This window comes from Hemicordylus capensis, chromosome 4, assembly GCF_027244095.1.
Source record: "Hemicordylus capensis ecotype Gifberg chromosome 4, rHemCap1.1.pri, whole genome shotgun sequence".
NCBI lineage: Eukaryota > Metazoa > Chordata > Lepidosauria > Squamata > Cordylidae > Hemicordylus > Hemicordylus capensis.
Window position 1 is genome coordinate 156,593,758 of NC_069660.1, and position 20,182 is coordinate 156,613,939.

Sequence of the window (20,182 nt, forward strand, 5' to 3'; positions counted from 1 at the left end):
TACAAAGGCAAACTAGCTGGTGAGACTGTTAGCTGTATCCAACAATCATGGCTTCTACTTTTTGGTGTTTTGAAAGCAGTGCAGAATCTGAGATCAAACTTAACATTTGGATTCATGAGAATCTTAGCAACCTGTTTTTGATGAAAAGAGAAAGGTTCTAGCATTCATGATTGTAGACATCATGAAAGAATAAAAAGGTTGGGGGGAAATGCAGGCAGGGACAATGTCAGGTCATAAAGTCGTTCTCATGACCATGGGAGGGGCAGGGAGGGTGGGTGAGTGAGTGAGGGATAAAATTACCTTTCCCCCAGACGATAACCTTTTCAGTGCACAACTGCACCGCCCACACAATCCACACTGCTCCGAGGATCATGGATCTCTGGAGGCTGGGGAAATGAGTCCTGGTCTGCAGGAATCCCAAGATGTATTACATGCGCAGCATGGTGCATTGATTGATTCCCCCTCAGACTCGGCACACTGGCCACTGGGCTCTGTGTGCTCAGGCTCAGTGAAGCCCGAACATTCGCACAACCTTGGATCTGGGGTAAAAGGGCGTGCTTGCACCCTTTAATCCAGGTAAAAGCCTGGGTAAAAAAACTCAGGCTGCCAGGGGAGGCAGTGCTAGGATCGGCCCCAATCTTGGAGTTTCACACAAGCAACCATACCCAGGGTCAGGTTTTCCCAACCCTCTTAATTATCAAAAGCGGGGCTGTGGGCCTGAGCCCCAGTTAAGTACCTAGCAACATCCTTGGGTTGCCCCACTTCCCTCGGGGAGACCAACATCTGTAACCTGATGTCAGGTTCCCTGAAGGAAGTATGGCAGGATGTGCTGAGATGGGTGGGTTCACAAGACAGGATGAACCTCAGCATAGTGGAAGCTGGAGATTCATGCGGGAAGCACATGCTCCTGGGGAACCGACTGCTCACCCCAGTCTCAGGTGCCCAATCCATGATATGCATAGCCCAATCGTATGAGCCCACCCAAAGTGTGGATGGGATATATTTATATATTTATATACATTGCATGCCTCTGGGAACCCAGATTGGACTATGCATATCATTCCCACTTTACATGGTTGCTGAGGGAAAGGCTGATATAACCAGGGTGTACATACAGCAAGCACATTTGTTGCATCAAGTTGCAATATAGAAGAAAAATAAAAGAGTAATTCCTTACCTGTAGCCTACAATAGCAGAGAACAGCAATGATACACAGTAAGATTACTGTTGCTAGTATTCCGCCAGTGATTACAACAGTTCCTGCTGTCATCCGACCGATTCTCCATCAAACTCTAGAAAAGCAGTAAAGCAAATTAGAAACTCAAGGTAACCAGAAACAATTCATAACCCTCATAGCTACCAGTGCTTAAACTTCTCCTTTCAATCCCATTTCAGCTGGAAGGGTTAAGCAGCCCCTCCTCCACTGCACCTCTGCTCAAAATGGTTCTCTCTGAAGGCTGTGTTCCATGTTCTAAAACTGCGCTTTTTTGTGTCAAGTACAGAACAGACAGATTTTGAATACAAACCACAGAACCACAAAATGATTAGCAGAACCGCTAGACAGCATGGCCTCATTATCACAGAAGCAAGAATTTACCCAAACCTTGGCCTTGGCTGAAGCCACAAGGGGAGGCAATTATAAAATATCAAGTGGTTGATCTGATGCGCAGTGGTATGGTGCCTCTGCACACTGCATCAGGGCTGTTGCAGATTCATAAGGCAGACCTGACGCGGCAGAGAACGAGCGGTTGTACAATCAGAGCTACTGTGGCTACTCCCATTCTTGCGATGGTGAGTACCTGCGGCAGTGCTGACTGGGCAATTGCTAATTCTCTGCAGCAATGGGGCTGCCTTACAAGTCCACAACAGCCCTGATGTGGGGTGCAGTGACACTGTACCACTGAGCATCAGGATCAGATGAAAGGGTCCATCTACTAAAGTCTTTTGTTTCCAACAGTGTTTAGCTAGAAGCTTCTGGAAAGCTCACATGTGGAGCATGAAGGCAACAATCCTTCTCTGTCGAGTCCTCTGAACTTGGCAGCTTCACAAGCACCACAAACAAAGCAAGAGGCCAAGGAAGGGGAGGTGTCATTTGGTGGCCTACCTCAAGTGCCCTGGGATCTCGGGCCACCAGTCCACTACTGATGGCTAAAAGCTGTTGATAGATCTGGCCTCCATGAAGCTTGCCTTCTACCAAACATGTATGTTTTAATTTATGCATATAGTACAACAAGACGACAGCTACAGCAACACCAGAGGGACAGTCGTAGTGAATCTGACTGAACATGAGCAGCAGCCCATTATGAGGACTACTCTGTGGTGGTAGGGGTGGCAAAGAAACGTTTTTTCTCCACCTCCATTGCGTCTGCTTAGTGGATGCCAGCGGAGCTGTTCCGTGTGGCAAAGTCATTGCTTCACAGGCCCCCATAGGACGGGGAATGAACCATCAGCAGCCCACTGTGACCAGTTTGCTTGTCACTTCACAGACAAAATCGCTCGCATCTGTGCTGATTTAGACTCCAGGATTTTGGTAGTTCCAGGAGCCATGCTTCGGCAACTAGCTGGTCCAGTTGTGATGGATTCCTTCTCAGTAGCCTGAGAAATTGGACAAGATCCTAGGCACTGTGCAGGCAGTGTCATTTGCTCTGGACCCTTGCCCTTCATGGCTAATAAAATGTGCGAGGGAAAGAACAGGTAAGATCCAATTATTAATGCTTGGAGCCAATTATTAATGCTTCACCGAGGGAGGGCAAGATGCCAACAAGCCTCAAAACAGGTGGTGGTAAGACCGCTACTTGATTCCTCCAACCTACCTACCTACCAGCCTGTTTCAAATCTTCCCTTCCTCAGCAAGGGAATAAGGCACCTTAGGATGCCTTATGAAAGGCGGTATAACAATTGAATCAATCAATCAATCAATAAGGTGACAGAGCATGTGGTGGCTGTACTGCTGCAGAGGGTCTTGGATGATACGGATTATCTAGACCTTTTTCAATCTGGCTTTTGCCCTGGGTTTGGGGCTGAAACTACCTTGGTCACCAGGGTGATGAATGGACTAGGCAGGGGGAGTGTGTACCCCTGTTGGTTCTGCTGGACATGTCAGCAGCTTTCAATATCATCGACCATGTTATCCTTCTGGATGGCCTCTCAGGTATAGGGATTGATGGGGGAGGGATGCATTGGAGTGGTTCTGGTCCTTTCTTGAGGATTGGTTCCAGAAGGTGGTGCTGGGGGACTTCTGCTTGACTCCTTGGCCTTTGGGGTCCCACAAAGCTCAGTATTGTCCCCCATGCTGTTTAACATCTACATGAAACCACTGAGAGAGGTCATTAGGAGGTTTGGACTGAAGTGTCATCAATATGCAGATGACATCCAGCTCTACCTCTCTCTGACATCAGATCCTAGGGAAGCATCTGGTGGACCACTGTGTGAAACAGGATGCTGGACTAGATAGGCCTTGATCCAGCAGGGCTGTTCTTAGGTTCTTATCATTGCTAAGGCTGTTTTTTGAAAAAAACAACTTAAGACCTTTTTATTTGTTCAGTCTTTTACTCTTTAGGGGATGCCAGGTTTCGTAGCTCCTCTGCTATTCTGTCTCTTTCTTATGGTTGTAGTTGTGTGTGTGTGTTTTATGGTTTTATTGTTTCAACTGATTTTAATATTTTAATGTGATTTTAATGACATTTTATAGTATTTTAGTTTCTGTAAACCACCTTGGGGTGTCTTTATGAAAGGTGATATGGAAAATGGAACAATAAATGAAGGAATGAGTGTGCATAGTGCTTTATGGAGAGTGAGAAGGTGTTTTACATTTATTTCTCACAGCGCTTCCCCCCAGAAGCCCTCAAGGCACCTCACAGTGAAATTATCTGCTAATACAGTGATGAAACCATCAACTCATACAGGAACTAACAGAGAAAAAACCAGCAAGATTTGGAATAGTTAAGGGGACTTACGTTCAGTGAAGGGTGCGTTGGACCTGCAAGACAGAAGAAAGAAGGTGAAGTGCAACACTTTGGACCAGCATGAATCCAGCCAAAGGTCATTCTGGCTGGGGTGGATGGGAGTTGTCATCCAGCATCATCTAGGGACCCAAGGTTGGCAACCCCAGCCATGGAGAATAGCCTTCCTGTGAGGGGCTATATGATATGGGGTCACCTAAAGCAGGGATCCTCAATGTTGGGCCCCCAGATGTTAGTGGACTTCAACTTCCATAATCCCAAGCCCCAGTGGCCTTTGGTTGGGGATTATGGGAGTTGAAGTCCAATAACATCTGGGGGCCCTACGTTGAGGATCCCTGACCTAAAGCTTACTTGGAGGTGCAATGGCATGAAAACCTATTCTGACTGCTCATTGTGTCTCTTTGATGAATAAGAAAGTGGGAATTAGCAAAGAACTTCAGCATCACTCCTAATCCCTTCCCAGCAGTGGGAAGTAACTCTCAAAGATTTCACTGGATGCACACAAGTTGCTGTTTATCTTGTGCCAATGGTATTCATGGCATTTTACGGAGCAACACATGCACTACTCTGTATGTGTGTGTACACACACACGTGTCTTCCAGAGAACTTAGGGCAGCATCCAGGCTAGGTTAGTTAGCAGGATGTTCCATTGAAGAGGGCCAGCCCATCCACTAACTAGGCCAAGGTCAAGGGTCCCAATTCTTGGGAGTGCAGATGCTGCTACTTGCCTGAGCAAATTAATCCATTATTGGTGGGTATGGGCACTGTGCCTCCCTGCACCGCAGCATACCAATCAGCTAGTCAAGTTTGGGGGATGTGGGTGCTACTCTTGCCAACCACCTGCCTGTCATGCTGCCTGCTTGGCTAAGGGAAAGGAGGTGTTTTGCTGTGCCATTGCCAGCACTGCTGCTCTCTGGGTGAAGTCTGGTTGGCAGGGCCTGCTTCCTGGCTGCTGGTCCATGGCTTGCTTTGCTCCTCCCCCCTCCTCAATGCACTCTGTCCACGCCCCCTCTCTGCCTGCCTCCATTATGTTATTGTTATTGTGGCAGCTGCTCAGGTGGGAGCCTCCATCCTGGTTTCTCAAGTGCCAGGACACAAAAGAGGAAGCAAGTGGTGCATGTGATGGTTGGCTTGGTTGTGGTTGGGCTTGGTTGCTTGTGGAGGGAAGCAGCACCATTAGAGAAGGCTCTCAGGGAGATGGAGAGAAAATGATGCCTATTTGCCTCTCACGTCTTCACCTGAAACTTCATGTTTGTTTCAGGATGTTTGCAGATTTTGTAAAGTTGATTAATCAGTTTTACCTAGCATAAGAACCTCCCTGCTGGATGAGGCCCAAGGCCCATCCAGTCCAGCACCCTGTTTCACACATGCCTCTGAGAAGCCCACAGGCAAGAGGTAAGGGCATGCCCTCTTTCTTGCTGTTGCTCCCCTGCAACTGGTATTGAGAGACACCTTGCCTCAGAGGCCACCCAGACTAGTAGCCATTGATAGACCTGTCCTCTGTGAATTTGTCTAAGCCTCTTTTAAAGACATCCAAGCTAGTAGCCATTACCACATCCTGTGGAAAAGAATCCCATAGATTAATTATGCTCTATGTGAAAAAGTACTTCCTTTCGTTGGTCTTAAAATTCTCAGCCTTCAGTTTCATGGGATGACCCCTTGTACTAGTGTTGTGAGAGAGGGAGAAAAACTTCTCTCTGTCCATTCTCTCTACTGCATGCATAATTTTATACACCTTTATCATGTATCCCTGGTTGCCTCTTTTCCAAACTAAAAAGCCCCAGATGCTGTAGCCTTGCCTCATAAAGAAGGTGCTCTAGGCTTGCCCTCTTTTGTACCTTTTCCAGTTCTACAATGCCCCTCCTAAGATACGGTAACCAGAACTGCATGCAGTACTCCAAATGTGGCTGCACCATATATTTGTATCAAGGGCATTATTATATTAGTATATTTATTTTCAATCCCCTTCCTAATGATTTGATAAGAGCAAATCTAAGTTTGCTCTTGCTTCTCAAACACAAGGATCAGATAAGGAAGTCTGAGTCTACATGGAAGAGGATAATCATATATCTGAGTTAAAGTAACAATAGTTCAAAGAAGAAGCAGTAAACAAATTGTATGTGGCAATAAGGTTTGTATTAAGAGAGAATTGGGATGATGTTTCACTAAGTTATGGTTTTGTATAATGAGAAATTTACGGATGAAAAAAGTGGAAATTTTAATGGAGATTCAGGTTCCTCACTGACTCTTTAGTTAAGAGTGTGTAAGTAAGTACAAGGCTTATTGAAATTACTTTTAATGGTGCGTCCTTTGTTATCAGTGCTATGTTGATATCAAGCTTTGTTTATGTTTGTGCCTATATATGCTATATTATGACAAATATTTATATATCACTTTTCAACAAAAGTTCCCAAAGTGGTATAGAGAGAGAGAGAGAGAGAGAGAGAGAGAGATAGATAGATAGATAGATAGATAGATAGATAAAGATAAAGTGTGCCGTCAAGTCAGTTTTGACTTCTGGTGATCACAGAGCCCTGTGGTTTTCTTTGGTAGAATACAGGAGGGGTTTACCATTGTCTCCTCCCATGCAGTGTGAGATGATGCCTTTCAGCATCTTCCTATATCGCTGCTGCCTAATATAGTACAAGCGAGGATTCGAACTGGCAACCTTCTGCTTGTTAGTCAAGCATTTCCCCACTGCACCACTTAAAGAGATAGATAGATAGATAGATAGATAGATAGATAGATAGATAGATAGATAGATAGATAGATAGATAGATAGAAAATGGCTCCCTGTATTAGAAGCAATATAAGTAACCTAGTATTTTTATGGAAGCGTTTTCTCTTGAGTTCTTATCTCCTATTAATTATTGTCACTACAATACCCTTGTGTGCATGATCTCACAATTTCAGGACTGGAGTCCCATTTCAGTTTCCAGATATAGCTCACAGTTAATCTAAATACTGGAGTGTAAGAGGTCATCTAACCAGAGGTAATTTCCAACCAAGGAAGAACAGATAGAGTTATTTAAAAGAGCAAGAGGATCATAGAGTTGGAGGATTGCTCAGGGATAAGTGCTGAGAGACAGAGTGGGGCAAGACCATGGGGAACTTTTAAAAAGGCAAGGAGCTGAGGCCACTTCTCACACTGCATTGTGGCAAATCCCAGTTTGCCACCGAGTGTACAATCAGTAAGGAGACATCACCAAAGGCAGAACCCTAATTTATATGTTCCTTTGTAAACATGGGCTTGTCGCAATCAACCATCACATGATGGGGTGCACAAATCTTTTCTGTGGATTGTCTAAATGATACTAAGACCTAACATATGAAGGCATAAGCACTGCAGCCTTCATTTCAAGCAGTGCTTCACTGAGCTGTGCCAGGGCTCAAACCTCCTTAGAAATTAGGCTTCCCAAAAGTGTTTCCAGATGATCATCTTGGATGCCTTGTCTCAAAGCCTCAACTGTGCTGGTTTTGCTCAGAACAATTGTACTGTGGATAATGCCAACCTTAGCCTCAGCCTTTAAACTTCTCCAAATCCACTCTTCCTCCCCTTTCCTGCCACAGGAGAGGAGCCACCTGCAATTAACATGGGTAAATAAGGAAGCCCCTACAATTACATTCTGGTGCTGTGACAGCCAAGAGAAACATAGGAAGATGCCTACCAAATCAGAACATTGGTCCATCTAGCTCAGTATCGTCTATGCTGACTGACAGCGGCTTCTCCAAGGCTTCAGGCAGGAATCTTTCCCAGCCCTACCTGAAGATGCCAGGGATTGAACCTGAGACCTTCTCCATGCCAAGCAAGATGCTCTAAGTTACAGCCCCATCCCCCATGCTGCTCCATCCATCCAATTCCCTTGCTTGAGACTTCTTGGACAGTCTGCCTGAAGTCTTGCATAGTTGTATATGAAAGTGTAAAAAAATCTTGTGCGTGGGCATTTTAAAACATCTGTATGAGAATTCTAATCACACACGTATATTGAACACTTAAGCATTCTTAACACACTTAAGCATCCCATTCAGCAACCTGTGCTAGTTGCCAGGTCCATTTATTTATTTATTTTTGGCTCCTGGGTCACTGGATTTGTACACCACCAGAGCACATCTGTGTTTTCAAGTTTTCACCAAAAAAAAAAAAGGTTATTTCTCCTCCCATTGCTGTCAGGAAAACTATGATATTGGCATTTGACAAGGGCTTCCTCTCAATTTCCACTAAGAGTTGCCTTACCTCGATATGCCAGTTTTCAGTGAAGGTGGGCAGCAAGGTTAACGACTCTTTTTCTCAGTACCTACTGTAAGACCTAGTAAGGGTCATTTTTGTATTAGATAAGTTAGCCATAATATATTAGATAAATGCTTGTCATGAGTCAATTTGTTTGACACAAGTTCAGGCCTTGACATGAACTCATGGGCGAAAGCTAGTCATATAGGTGAATTCCCAAATCTCCCACACTATGTCTAAATTAGATATCCTTTTCCCAGTTGAATACACACACTCCCACCTTGGGTGGGTCCCAATCTCCCTCACTACATTCAATTTAGATATCTTTTTCCTGGTTGAATACACAAACTTCTCATCCCACTAGTGAATAATTTTCTGCTCACTGTTCGAGATAGCCCCCACCTCTGCTTTTGTTTAATTTTAGAGAATCAGCCTATCAACTCAGGTGAACTTCCTCATTTTTCACTGAAAAGCAGAGTCTAGAAATGAGAGTATGCCAAGAGTATGCCGACCACAGAGTTCCGCTTGAGGGGTCGCTCGCCCATGTTTATGCCCCTTTCACTTGCGTCTGTCATATTTTCTGGCCAATGACATTAAATGTCAAGAGTATAGCAAATTGAATTATAGGTCGATTGGTGAAGACCCCTTTTTGGCCAATTATTATCAGAGAAATGTGGAAAAATGGATGTGTGGGTAGATCTGTAGAAAGGTACAAAAAGCCCCCATACTAGAACTCAGGTATCTCGGGCTCGGAGCTCGGATCGAAGTGCGGAGACACATCACACAGGAGGAGGAGGAGAGGAAGAAGGAGGAAACACAAGGGTTTTTGGTGAGACCCAGGGGAATTGAAAAACCACAAGAAGGGAGAGGCCTTGACAATCTTTTAAAGCTGTTAGCTAAAACTGCCTGATTGCTTTTGCGGGAGAGAGAAGTATTTTTGCTGTATGCTGTGTGCTGAGATTTACCTGAATCTGGTGAGCAATAAAGCCTTTTGATTAATTTTTACCCCTTCATTCTCCTTGTGTTTTCTTGAGTCTTGAGAGTCTTGACAGCCAAGACCATCGAAAAGAACCCACAGTGCTTGTTAATGTGAGGATTCTGGGATCCCCCTCTATTCCCAAAACTGCAAAGGAATTTTGGGCATCTCGAATCTCTTACATATTGATCTCAGAAGTGGGTGTCACCCATGAAATGCTTTACAAGAAGAGTCACTTTTGATGCAACAGAATCTCCCATACCAGGGGCTACATAAAGACGCTTCAGCTCTAACTGGACAATCTGCTAGCTCTGGGGAAAGCCAGGAACACTTGGGCTGTATGCCAGGCCATTGCCAAGTGTATTTTCCCTTCCAGAATGAGAAAACCAAACCAGTCAACTAGGACTGAAAAGCTGCAGCAGCAGCAGCAGCAGCAGCAGCAAGTGGCATCAAAGCTGAGGCTGTCTCCCTTGAGGGGTGGTAAAGGTAAAGTTGTGCTGGCATTGTCAACCACACCTTCAAGCATACATTTACAGCCGTAAAGACAAGAACAGGGATTCCCAACCTGTGGTACTCCAGATATTGCTGAACTATAATGCCCATCTCAAGAAACTGAATTCTTCACCCAGTATCACATCCTCCTCCCCCGCCATTTCTACAGACTTGCAGCACACACGTGGCCATAGCTGTGGGTTCAGTTCCCAGTTCTCCATAGAACGCTTTAATAGTGTCCGTATCCATTCCACAGACGGAAAATGGGGGGGAAGAGCAAACAAGGTGCTCAAGAAGTAGCTGGAATGCATTGCGTTTAGTTGATCAGCATGGAAACTAGGCAAGTGCCTGTGCAGATAAGGTGGATTGTTCTGGTATGGCAGAAGTCAAGAGCCAGCCACGTACTTACTCTGAAACTGTCTCCAATGGCACTGCTGTTACATGGGCCTGGGAGGTGCAGACTGATGCCAAACGTTCCACATGGTCTCAAACAGGTTAGTCCATTCCTAAGGAGGAGAAAGCAAAGCACAATTAGAAACTCAGATGTTTACTATTCTGGATCACAGGATCCAGAAAGTAGGGTAAACAAATGACCATTTTTCTCCCAGTCCAACTATTTTTTTAAAAATCGCCTTATGGAGAGTTTCCAGAATGACTGCATACAGTTAAAAAGAACATGCATACAAAAACACTTCTACCTGGCAAGTTTCCCCCTCCATTGTCTGATTACTCCATGTGTCTGGATTTCTGCACATATGTAGCATGTTGCTAAGCCACTATCCTGCCTTTATGAGGGACAGTGATGCTAGCTGATGGCATGCAATCCACAGTGCACATTCATTGCAGTGGGGGCACACGTATGAAACAGTGAAGCCATCTCTAGGACAAGTGATGGTCAGAGGCTGAGCCTTCCGGTCTGTTTACTTCCCACTGCCTCCCCAGCTAGTCTTTGTCCTTCTACCCACCCACAATTGCAGAATGTTTTATATTCCCCAAACTGTAAGTCTCGTCCAAGACCCTCAGACAGCAAATGCTATCTTGACATAGGCTTAGTCAATTTGCCATCTGCAGGGCATTTTTCCGGACTGTGACATTTGCACCGGTTAAAGTGTTGCAAAGTGCAACAGTATGAAGCAGCGGCTTGAAACCACGAGTACAGTGTTTCTTGATGCGCTTTTCAATGCATCGTGACAGGGTTATGGCCACTCAAATTGCTCACCATTGCAGCGGGTTTTCCAGGCAGGGGGTGTCCATATTCCACCTGAATCACATTCACTGCCCCACCTCCTCCTCCATTTTGGGCCTCTGGGGTCGCAGAGGGGGATGGCATGAGGTGGTTTAAAAAGATTTTTCTCTAGGTGGTTTTGCGCAAAGCTGTCACTAGGAGGAGCACCACAGCGCAAACTACAATTCCTTGATTGTCTCTTGCACACGAACCCAAGTAATAACAACAACAATAATAAATATAATATATGGGAAGGGGCTCTAGATATCAACAAATCCTTGAACTGTGGAATGAGCCCTCCACACCACATGACATTGAGAACAGTTTTCAGGCTTGCTGGTAAATGATTCAGTTCACTGGGCTTCCTTGCAGTAAACAAGGGGTGGGGAAGTCCATTGCCTTGCAGTAAACAAATGGGACTGCCGAAAAGTAAATTACTCATTCAATGGGTTTCCTCTTAAGTAAGCGACCATTCTCTCTTCCTGCCCTGGACTGCTCCATTGCCTTGCTGTAAACAAATAGGATTGCACCAACATAAATGATTTCATTCAATGGGCTTCCTCTTCAATAACAGTGAACGAGAAAGGGTGAAGGCTGGATTCAGAAATCTGCTCAGCTGCACTAGTATGAGTCTCTGGCCAAAGTAGCAAATTAAAAGGGGACTGCACAAGAACCTGTACAAGAAAAATTATTTCATGAACGGAATGTGGGAAGCAGGGGGAAGGGCAGCTCCTTCTGTTCTGCTTGCACAAGCAAGAGCACCGGGAAATGAATGGAGCGGAAATATATATACATATATTAAAAATATGCCCTTACATATCAACAGATCCTCGATCTGCTGAATGATCCAGCCAATCCACAGTGCAAAAAAAGGGAGGAAACATGAACGTGTCCAGAAAATAAATCTGAAAAAACAAAAGCAAATGTGATTGAAATCAAAAGCCAAAAGCAGATGAGAATCAGGTTGCATCTTTGCATAAAAACCCAGGCAGGAAAAACATTTGTTTCTCATGCACGGACAGAAAGGGTCTGTAAAATCAACAAATTGTTGCACTGTGATTTGAACTGTCCACACCACACCACACTGCAAAGCATAAACTACGGGGCAAGCCTACTACAAGCCTACTACAATGGAAAAATACAGCTACTTTCCTGCAATGCATATACAACATTATAGGGCTACAACACATCAATAAAACCCGAAACAAGGTATTGAAAATATGAATGGCACCTTGCTGACAGCACGGCGACTGTAATGTCAAAACACAGGCAATGCAGAGAGGCATTTAGCGGACACGTTGCAGAACTGTTGCAGTGTGTAATGTGAAAAACACTCAGATAGTCTGACTACTTTCCTTTTCTTGACAGAGATCATGGAAGGAGGATGAGAAGCATATGAACCAGCATGGAGGAGGAGGAGGTTTGATTCCTTGCAAATTTCCTCACTGTCATCACTACTGGTTAAGAAAGATTGGAAACTGGGAAAACAAAATTATTCACAAACAACACTGTAGTGACCAGTCTCCTCTCCCTCTAAAGAGTTAACAGGAAGTTAACCCTTGTCTTGATTGACAGGCTGGTGAACTCCAGGGCTCACCCAATCAATTCAACAGGTGAGTGGGACTAGTTGCTGGGATTTCTGGGATCAAGAAGGGAAGTTTGAGTAGAGAGTGCAGACTAGCATGAGGTCAGATGCCTCATGGCAGAGCTGCAGGATAATTTCTCAGGGTGGGAAATCTTCAGGAGGCTTGATTCTCATCAGGAGCTTGGTGAGTTCAAGGGAACGGCTAGTGGCTTCAGAAGTTTAGGGCAGGAGAAAGTGTTTTAGAAAGAATTTGTGTTAGAATTTCTGTGGGGGTTTTTGTGGGGGGGGTGTGTGCTTTGCATTTCCTAAATATCTGTTCTTTGCAACCGAGTATCTAAGTTCTGAAGTGTGCTGCCCTGATCGCCCTCGGCACATTTGAAGTAATCTTTTAACCTAATAAATATTTTTAATTGTATCTAAAAACTGAGCACACCACAGACAGAAGCAATCTGTAGTATTTGTATAAAAGTTTTCTTTTTCTGTTCTTTACTTTTTACAAGCCTCAGAGGGTTGGCCATTAAACCAGCAGGAGGTGGGCGGGGACTTCTCTGGTGCAAAACACATCTCAAGGAGAGCCTGGTCAAATTAACAGTTAGCTCCATGTGCAGGCAAATACACAGAAGAGAAAGATCCCCCCCTTCATTCTTGCCCTGTAACAAAGGGAAAAAAGAGGGAGATAGGGATTTTTAATTACTCCAATTCCCGTTAGGGACAGCCTAGTTTTATAGGAGAGATTTGGTGGCAGTGAGATTTAGCCTACCAGAATACTTTCTTTCTGTCTTTCTGGGTTTTGGAAAGTTAATTTTTTTTAAGCCAGCCAGTCTGCTTCACAAGCAGAGGAAAGGGATGACTCAGCACTAGTGTCTTCCCTCGTGCTGCAAAGCTGACTCATACTGGTCAGTGAGTTAAGCATTAACTGGCTGAGTCAGAAGGAAAGGAAATTTTCCATACCCACAATATGCTACAAACACACTGGTTTACGTTCAGTGCAGTGTGCCACCCATGGAAAAGTGGGGCATGTATGATGCTTCTCCCATTGGTAATGGTGGATCACTACAGCGTGGATGTGATCCTTAGGAGCCACAGAGGCTCTCTGAGTTTGCTAGCAGGTCAATGGGCTTTGGACACAAATTGAACCAGTGCATGGACCTCACTCATGCACCTCACTCTTCTATGGGCAGTGTGCTGCACACAAGGTGCTCTTAGCCATGGACCTTGGGGATCTGATCCGCAGCCTCCTGTCTCTGAGGGGACCTCCCCAGAACCCCGCTGCTGCCCTACGCCCACAGCGCTGCTGCCCTGCCACACCGATATTTGCACCAATATTCACCAGCGTTCCAATGCACACCCTCTGTCGTTCACGGGAGCAGCAGCAACTGCTGTAACTGGGCTCCCAGCCGCCGGAAGGCAGCTTTTGCACAGGCTGAGGGGGTGAGGCAAGGAGCACAAAGGGAGGCGTGCAAAGGAGTGAGTGCAGCACGAGGTTCATTGCCAGGGATGGAGGATGGCGGCTGTGAGGAATGAGCCCAGCCGAGTGGGGGAGGCATCACTGTTCTACAGCTGCTGAGGAAGAGGCAAGAAGGGGATGCCTCTTGGAGCAGGGGCACCAGTGGATTAGTGCTCCAGCCCTGCCCATCACTGGATCTGCTTTAAGGAGCTGTGCAGAGGGAATGTGGAAAGTGCTCCACTTGGTTTCTGGCAAGGAGGGCACTTTCCTCACTCTCCCCTCCCATGCCTCTGTCTGCTCTCAGGCCAGCCCTGTTTCCTCAAGTCCTGACTGGCTGATGAGGGTGCATTGGCCAGACTGGGGTGCGCATGTGTGAGCGAGAACCTCCACTCCCATGCACAAAACCCCCACCTGTTGGACCCCTGGCACTTACAAGTGCCCCGTGCAACTAGGGAGGTGCCAAACTGGTGGAGTGAGAGGGTCCCGGACCCCAAAGGATCCACACGCCCGATTGAGCACCACTTGACCCTGCCGCATGGGGATTTGTGTTTGCATGCTTGTGACCATTTCCTTCCCCTGTGCATGCTGGAAAACCCATCAACAGGGCTCTGAGGAGGGTGCATCGTGAGCTTTAAAAAAAGAGAGGGTGCCTCGCCAAGCTTTGCAGTGGGGGGGGGGGCTCCAAAGCCCTTCAGGTCCATGCTGATTTTGGACTTAGGTGAGTCACTTGCTGCATTTTAGAATGGTATATAAAATGTGGCTGCACAAGTGTAATAGGCACCCACTGGCTAGTGCCTGTGTTATCACTAGTGATGAGCACTATCTCCTTGCATGCCCAAATTATTTTGTGAACTTTTAAAAAAGTACTTCCTCACCCCCTGCTCCTGGTAACCTTGCACAGCCCCCATTCAGAGAAAAATGTTCCAATGGACTGTGTCCTAGATTCCCAAATCAAGTCATTCTATTGCAGTGCGCCTAGACCCCTCTCTCATAAGACCCACACCTTTTGAGTCTCCATAAGGAAGGGCACTACCATGCTCTTGCACGGCTTGCATTCATTTCAATGGCACATGCACAGGACAACTTTCTGCTGGATTGTTCCCCAAGTCATTTTGTTGGCAAGGGACTGAGTTTTGATGGAAGCTTCCGCTACTTGAGAGAACAGGCTGGCATGCATTCCAGCTATATTGGAATGGGTTGAAGCTAATGGCTTGAGGGGTGGGAGACAAAGGTAACCGCTTACATATCTAGGGTGACAGAGTCCCACACAGTGAAAGTCAGTTTCATTTGTTCCTCAGTAGCTTAAAAAGCTGGCCCAAGCTGATGCAGTCACATTTCATTAACGATCTTTTGCTCACAACTGAGTCACAGCTCCCTCAGTGGCATGCTCATGAACTGATGAGGCTGCAAGTGTCGGTTGATTTCCTTCCAATCAGATACAATTAGAGCTTCCCTTGCAGTTTATTTATTAACTGGTGAAAGTGATTGGGCAAAGTGGCAGGCCAAAAGAGAGACATAATACTTAGCAACCAGGTACTTAGCAGTTGTATAGCACTTCTGAGAGCTCGACGCCCTTCACCTGTGTTATTTTACTGTAAGACATTACAGCCCTGTAAGATGAGTAAATATTACACCACACACACACCACCTATTCAATATAAGCTCTAGGTGGCTAACACAATACATAAAAGAAAATCAGTTAAACACATTACATTAAAAATAAAACACCATAAAAATACTTGTCAAACCAATATTCAAATGCAGCATAAAGAAAGAACATAGGAAGCTGCCTTATACTGAGTCGGACCCTTGGTCCATCTAGCTGTTCTGTCTACACAGACTGGCAGAGGCTTCTCCAAGCGTGCAAGCAGGAGTCTCTCTCAGCCCTATCTTGGAGATGACAGGGAGGGAACTTGGAACCTTCTGCACACAAGCATGCAGATGCTCTTCCCAGCATGGCCCCATCCTCATGGGGAATATCGTATAGTGCTCACACATGTAGTCTCCCATTCAAATGCAAACCAGGGCAGATCCTGCTTAGCAAAGGGCATCATTCATGCTTGCTACCGCAAGACCAGCTCTCCTCCCATTTACATTGTACTTTGTTCTGCTAGGGCCAGAAGATGTAAGCTGAGATGAATATTGATTGGAAGGTAATTACATTGGGTGGGGGACAGAGACAGAAAAGCAGGAGCATATCTAGTGTAGGGCAGGCAGGGCACATGCCCCGCACGCCACTTGAAGGGTGGGTGCCATTTTTTAAAATGATTTTTTTTAAAAAAATGGCTGCCGAAAACAAAATGGCCATCATGCATGGCCACCGCACATGCTCAATTGGTCCCTGCAAGGCCCTAGGCTTTGCCAGGCCTCACAGAGGCCATTTGAGCATGCGTGGCAGCCTCCAAAATGGTCAACATGCTGAACTTTGCAGGCTCAAACAGGCCCAAAAATCAGCCTGGGACAGGCTGCAGCAGTGAATTAAGAGGCTGGTGGGGGGAGGGAAAACCTTTGCAGATCCACACACACACACACACCCAGCCTTTAGGAAGTCCTTCTAAGGGGCTACAGTTAAAAATTTTTTTTAAAAAAATATATATAATATAATATAATATAAGGCACTATACAAATTCAGATTGGCACTATGTACAGAGAATCAGGCCTTGTGAATAATGAGCTGAAGTTAATGGGCTAGGATTGTATTAATTTGCTCTTATTTTGGTTCTTGTGATAAGTTAGTTAAATGTGATGTCTTAATAATATGGCTATTAATGGTGAGTTTGTCTTTAAATCAATGTGAAAAACTTAGTATTAAGGCCACTGGGAGTTTCTTGCTCTCTGTCTCTCATTTTAACTGTCCTTCTGAAATACTAGAATATTCCAAGCAGTGACACAGTTTACTCTGCATATCCTTTAATTATTTTCAGAGTATCTGGGAAAAGTCAAATGCTCTATTTATTTTTGAAACTTATGTAATAGTGATGCTACAATGCATAGTAGAAAATTAGACAGGCACTTCTGTTTAGTTTTCCAAGTACGCCTCCACACAGTATTTGGGTATTTCATAAGGCCCAGCATACTGAAGTTTGTAGTTTTCCAGCATTTTTTGGTCTGGCTACGTCCACTGCTAAATAGTTTTTGAAATATTAAAAGATTAACGAGCTTGACTTGTATTTTTGAGCTGATATTATGGTAAAGTTATCTGAAAGATGATGTGTCAGATGTTTGGACAGGGGTGCAATTTCAGTGCTTGCTCTAGGCGCTATTTTCCCTAGATACGCCTCTGCAGAAAAGGCCCTGTTCTGAGGACCCCATGCAAATGCATGCTGTGGCTTGAAAAGCCTCTAAGCAAGATCTTGAAAGCACCTCATCTATTCTGTGCTTATCCTTCGAGGATCAAAACTACCAATACCCTGAAAACCATTCCCAACATTATCAGGAAGGAATGGAAGAGGAAAACCCGTGAGGCAGTTCACACTTCCACACCATCTTCAAAGAGAAAATTTCTCCCAGTCTGGGCACAATTCACATCTCTCTGTCCTGGCTAGTCAGCTATTGCCCAGCCATGCCATCTATGGCTCATCTGCCCCATTTGTGACCTGGACTGATTCCCACTTTCATTTTCTAGGAAGCGAAGTCTCTTGACCTTCTAGAAGCAAAGAGATGAGAGAAAAGGAGCCAGCACTTCTCTGTTTAGTGAGAAACGAGCCTGTTCCCACCAGAGGCAGTTGATTGGAGCACTTTTTATCAGATTTGGCTGATATACAAGCTATGTCCATTTCTGGACGTAAATGACCTTAAAACAGTGGTGCAAATGCTGGTAAACTCCAGGCTTGACTACTGTAATGAGCTCTACGTGGGGCTGCTTTTGAACGTAGTCCGGAAACTACAATTGGTACAGAATGCGGCAGCCAGACTGGTCTTTGAGGAAGCACACACTGTCCAATACTGCTGCAGCAAGGAGCAAGCAGCACATGCTCTGTCTTTGTCCAGAACCAGCACGAAGGGGCGGAGACTCTTCAGTCCTTTCCTTACTTACAGCCATTACATAAAGCAACTGCTTTATTCTGTAAAAGAAAGCCCTTAGAGAAAGCAACCTTAGAATTACAAATAATGTGAAGTTCTCTCCTTGGTAATTCCATCCCCATCCCCAAATCAAATGCTGGAACCTTTCTTTGTTGGGAATGTGCTTCAATTCCTTGATCCTTTGGGTTTCCTTTTCTGAATTTTTCCCCATCTCCATTATATCTTGTTTAAAACAGGTGATGAGTACTGTACAGAGTATTATAAAATGTAGCCACATTTGATTTTAACAAAAATATTACAATACTTGCTGTTGCACTTTGAACCCTTTCCTCATCATCTCTATATATAATTCTCCTGGGTGTGCCCAGGGAAAATGCGTCCCGGCAGCCCAACTGATTGGCTGGCCGGCGGAGGCGCCTGATTGGCTAAGGCGTACCCAGGAGAACTGGCTGGCCGGGTGGCTGCTGAGGCAAGGTGGCGGCCATGCGCGGCAGCAGTAGTGGGCCAGGCTGCGACCCATGGGCAATAGTGGACCAGGCTGTGACCCGCGGCAGCAGTAGTGGGCCAGGCCGCGGCGGCGGTGGGCCAAGCCGCGGCAGCGGCGGGAGAATTGGCTGGCCGGGCAGCCGTGGGCCCGGCATGGCGGAAGTAGTGGGCCAGGCGGCGGGTCTGGCCCAGCCGCTGAGGCGAGGAGGTGGTGGCGGCGGGCCCGGATGCCAGGCCGCGGTGGGCCTGGCCGCGGCGGCACTCAGCCGGGCCGGAGACTGGGGCAGGGGGAGAGAGGCAGCGGACCCGGCCTAGCACGGAGGCAAGGCGAGGAGGCAGCAGCAGCCGGGCCAGAGACTGGGAGGGGGGAGGTTGCCGGCCCCAAAAAACGCACAGATGCTCTGTGAGGGGGTTGGCTTGTTCCTAATAATTCAAGATTACATCTCTTGTTTCTTTCATATGCACATATATTTTTCTAAAGTGGCTTTGATGCCAAAATTGGAGTGTTTGCACTGGAATATGCAAGAGTTTCACCACAATCAAAAATTGCAATCCAGAACCAGAACCTTAAATGTACATTTGTTTGTTTCTCTCCAATTCAGTTCTATGGTCATTTCAAGTTTAACATAAAAGCATAAGAACTGTCCGGCTGGATCAGACCAAGAAACATCTAGTCAAGCAAACAAATATATCTCACTTAGAACATAACTATATTACAGATTAAAACTGGTTTATGTTGGATATGGAGCTCCGATGCATCGGCCTTTTGCACCAACTATCCTAATGACTACTAGGGGCATTGGGAGTTCTGTCTCTACTCTATGACCCCTGATATGACCCCCTGATATGACTCAGGTATTTCCTGTTGAGAATCAGAATTCCTTCCTTTCCTCTTAGAGAGTAGATGGAAACATCTCTCTCTCTCCTTACCTATTCATTATGTAGTCCTTTATATTAGGATTAGGTCTTTCCTATCCTAGTGTACTTAACCAATAAATGCTTAGTATTTAGTTCTACAAGAATCTCCATGTGTTTTCTCCAAATAACTGTACCAACTAAACCATCCTCTGCTACCTACTCTGTAACTAGAGTGTGCGCTCTCTTCCTTAGTGCTCTGCTGTTTACCTACTGGGGGTAAAATTAACAACCCCCAACAATTTAATAGTCATTTCCTCACTCCATGGATCCCTGGGAACTGTGTTGTGGACTATAGATCTCTAAAAATTCCCTGAAACTTCCATTCCCAGGATTCTTTGGAAGCCATGACAACTGTTTAAAAAAATCCCTGAAAAGTTTGTAGTATAGACATAGCAGTGTGTCTCTTGTGTCTCACTTAGCCTCTAAGCCATGTAGTGGGATTCCCACAGTATGCGTCACTGGGTTATAGTTAGCTGTATCCCTCATTCCATAGCATCGAGGCTTGTCTATGACCTCAAAGCATGTCCTTTCATTTAAAAAATCCTCCTGGTTCAATCAGCAATACTGCAAGTGACAGAAAGAGGAGCATTTAGGATGCCCACCTCTCCCTCCCACTTTGGTTGCCATGGCAGCTCAAGTCCCCATCTCTTGCGAAGTATGTCCCAAAATTAGCTCCCAGTGTACAAGAGGCCGCTTCCTTCAAGAAACCAGAGCCCAGGTATCACAAGACAGTTCTATTCTTATCCCCCCTTTCTTGCAAAGAGGTGACCTGGATGTTTGGCTGCAGATGAAGCTTTAACCAGAGAGCATATTTCTTCCCTTTTTCATTGCTAGCTTCCC

The 20,182-nt window shown here is 45.6% G+C and overlaps 2 protein-coding genes across 4 annotated transcripts in view; one reads left to right on the forward strand and one right to left on the reverse strand.

The window, feature by feature from the left end:
- Positions 1 to 9,195, forward strand: part of LOC128325126 (ADAMTS-like protein 2) — a 54,547-nt gene extending 45,352 nt beyond the window's left edge. For both annotated transcript variants that reach the window (XM_053250606.1, XM_053250605.1), the window contains one exon: positions 7,533 to 9,195. In XM_053250606.1, coding sequence (XP_053106581.1) covers positions 7,533 to 7,567 — 35 coding nt within the window. In that variant the 3' untranslated portion in view covers positions 7,568 to 9,195. The remainder of the gene's footprint in view (positions 1 to 7,532) is intronic.
- Positions 1 to 20,182, reverse strand: part of FAM163A (family with sequence similarity 163 member A) — a 120,728-nt gene that overhangs the window by 3,567 nt on the left and 96,979 nt on the right. For both annotated transcript variants that reach the window (XM_053250615.1, XM_053250616.1), the window contains exons 2-4: positions 10,068 to 10,164; positions 3,957 to 3,979; positions 1,178 to 1,292 (exon numbers count right to left, since the gene is read on the reverse strand). In XM_053250615.1, the coding sequence (XP_053106590.1) occupies positions 1,178 to 1,270 (93 nt within the window). In that variant the 5' untranslated portion in view covers positions 1,271 to 1,292; positions 3,957 to 3,979; positions 10,068 to 10,164. The remainder of the gene's footprint in view (positions 1 to 1,177; positions 1,293 to 3,956; positions 3,980 to 10,067; positions 10,165 to 20,182) is intronic.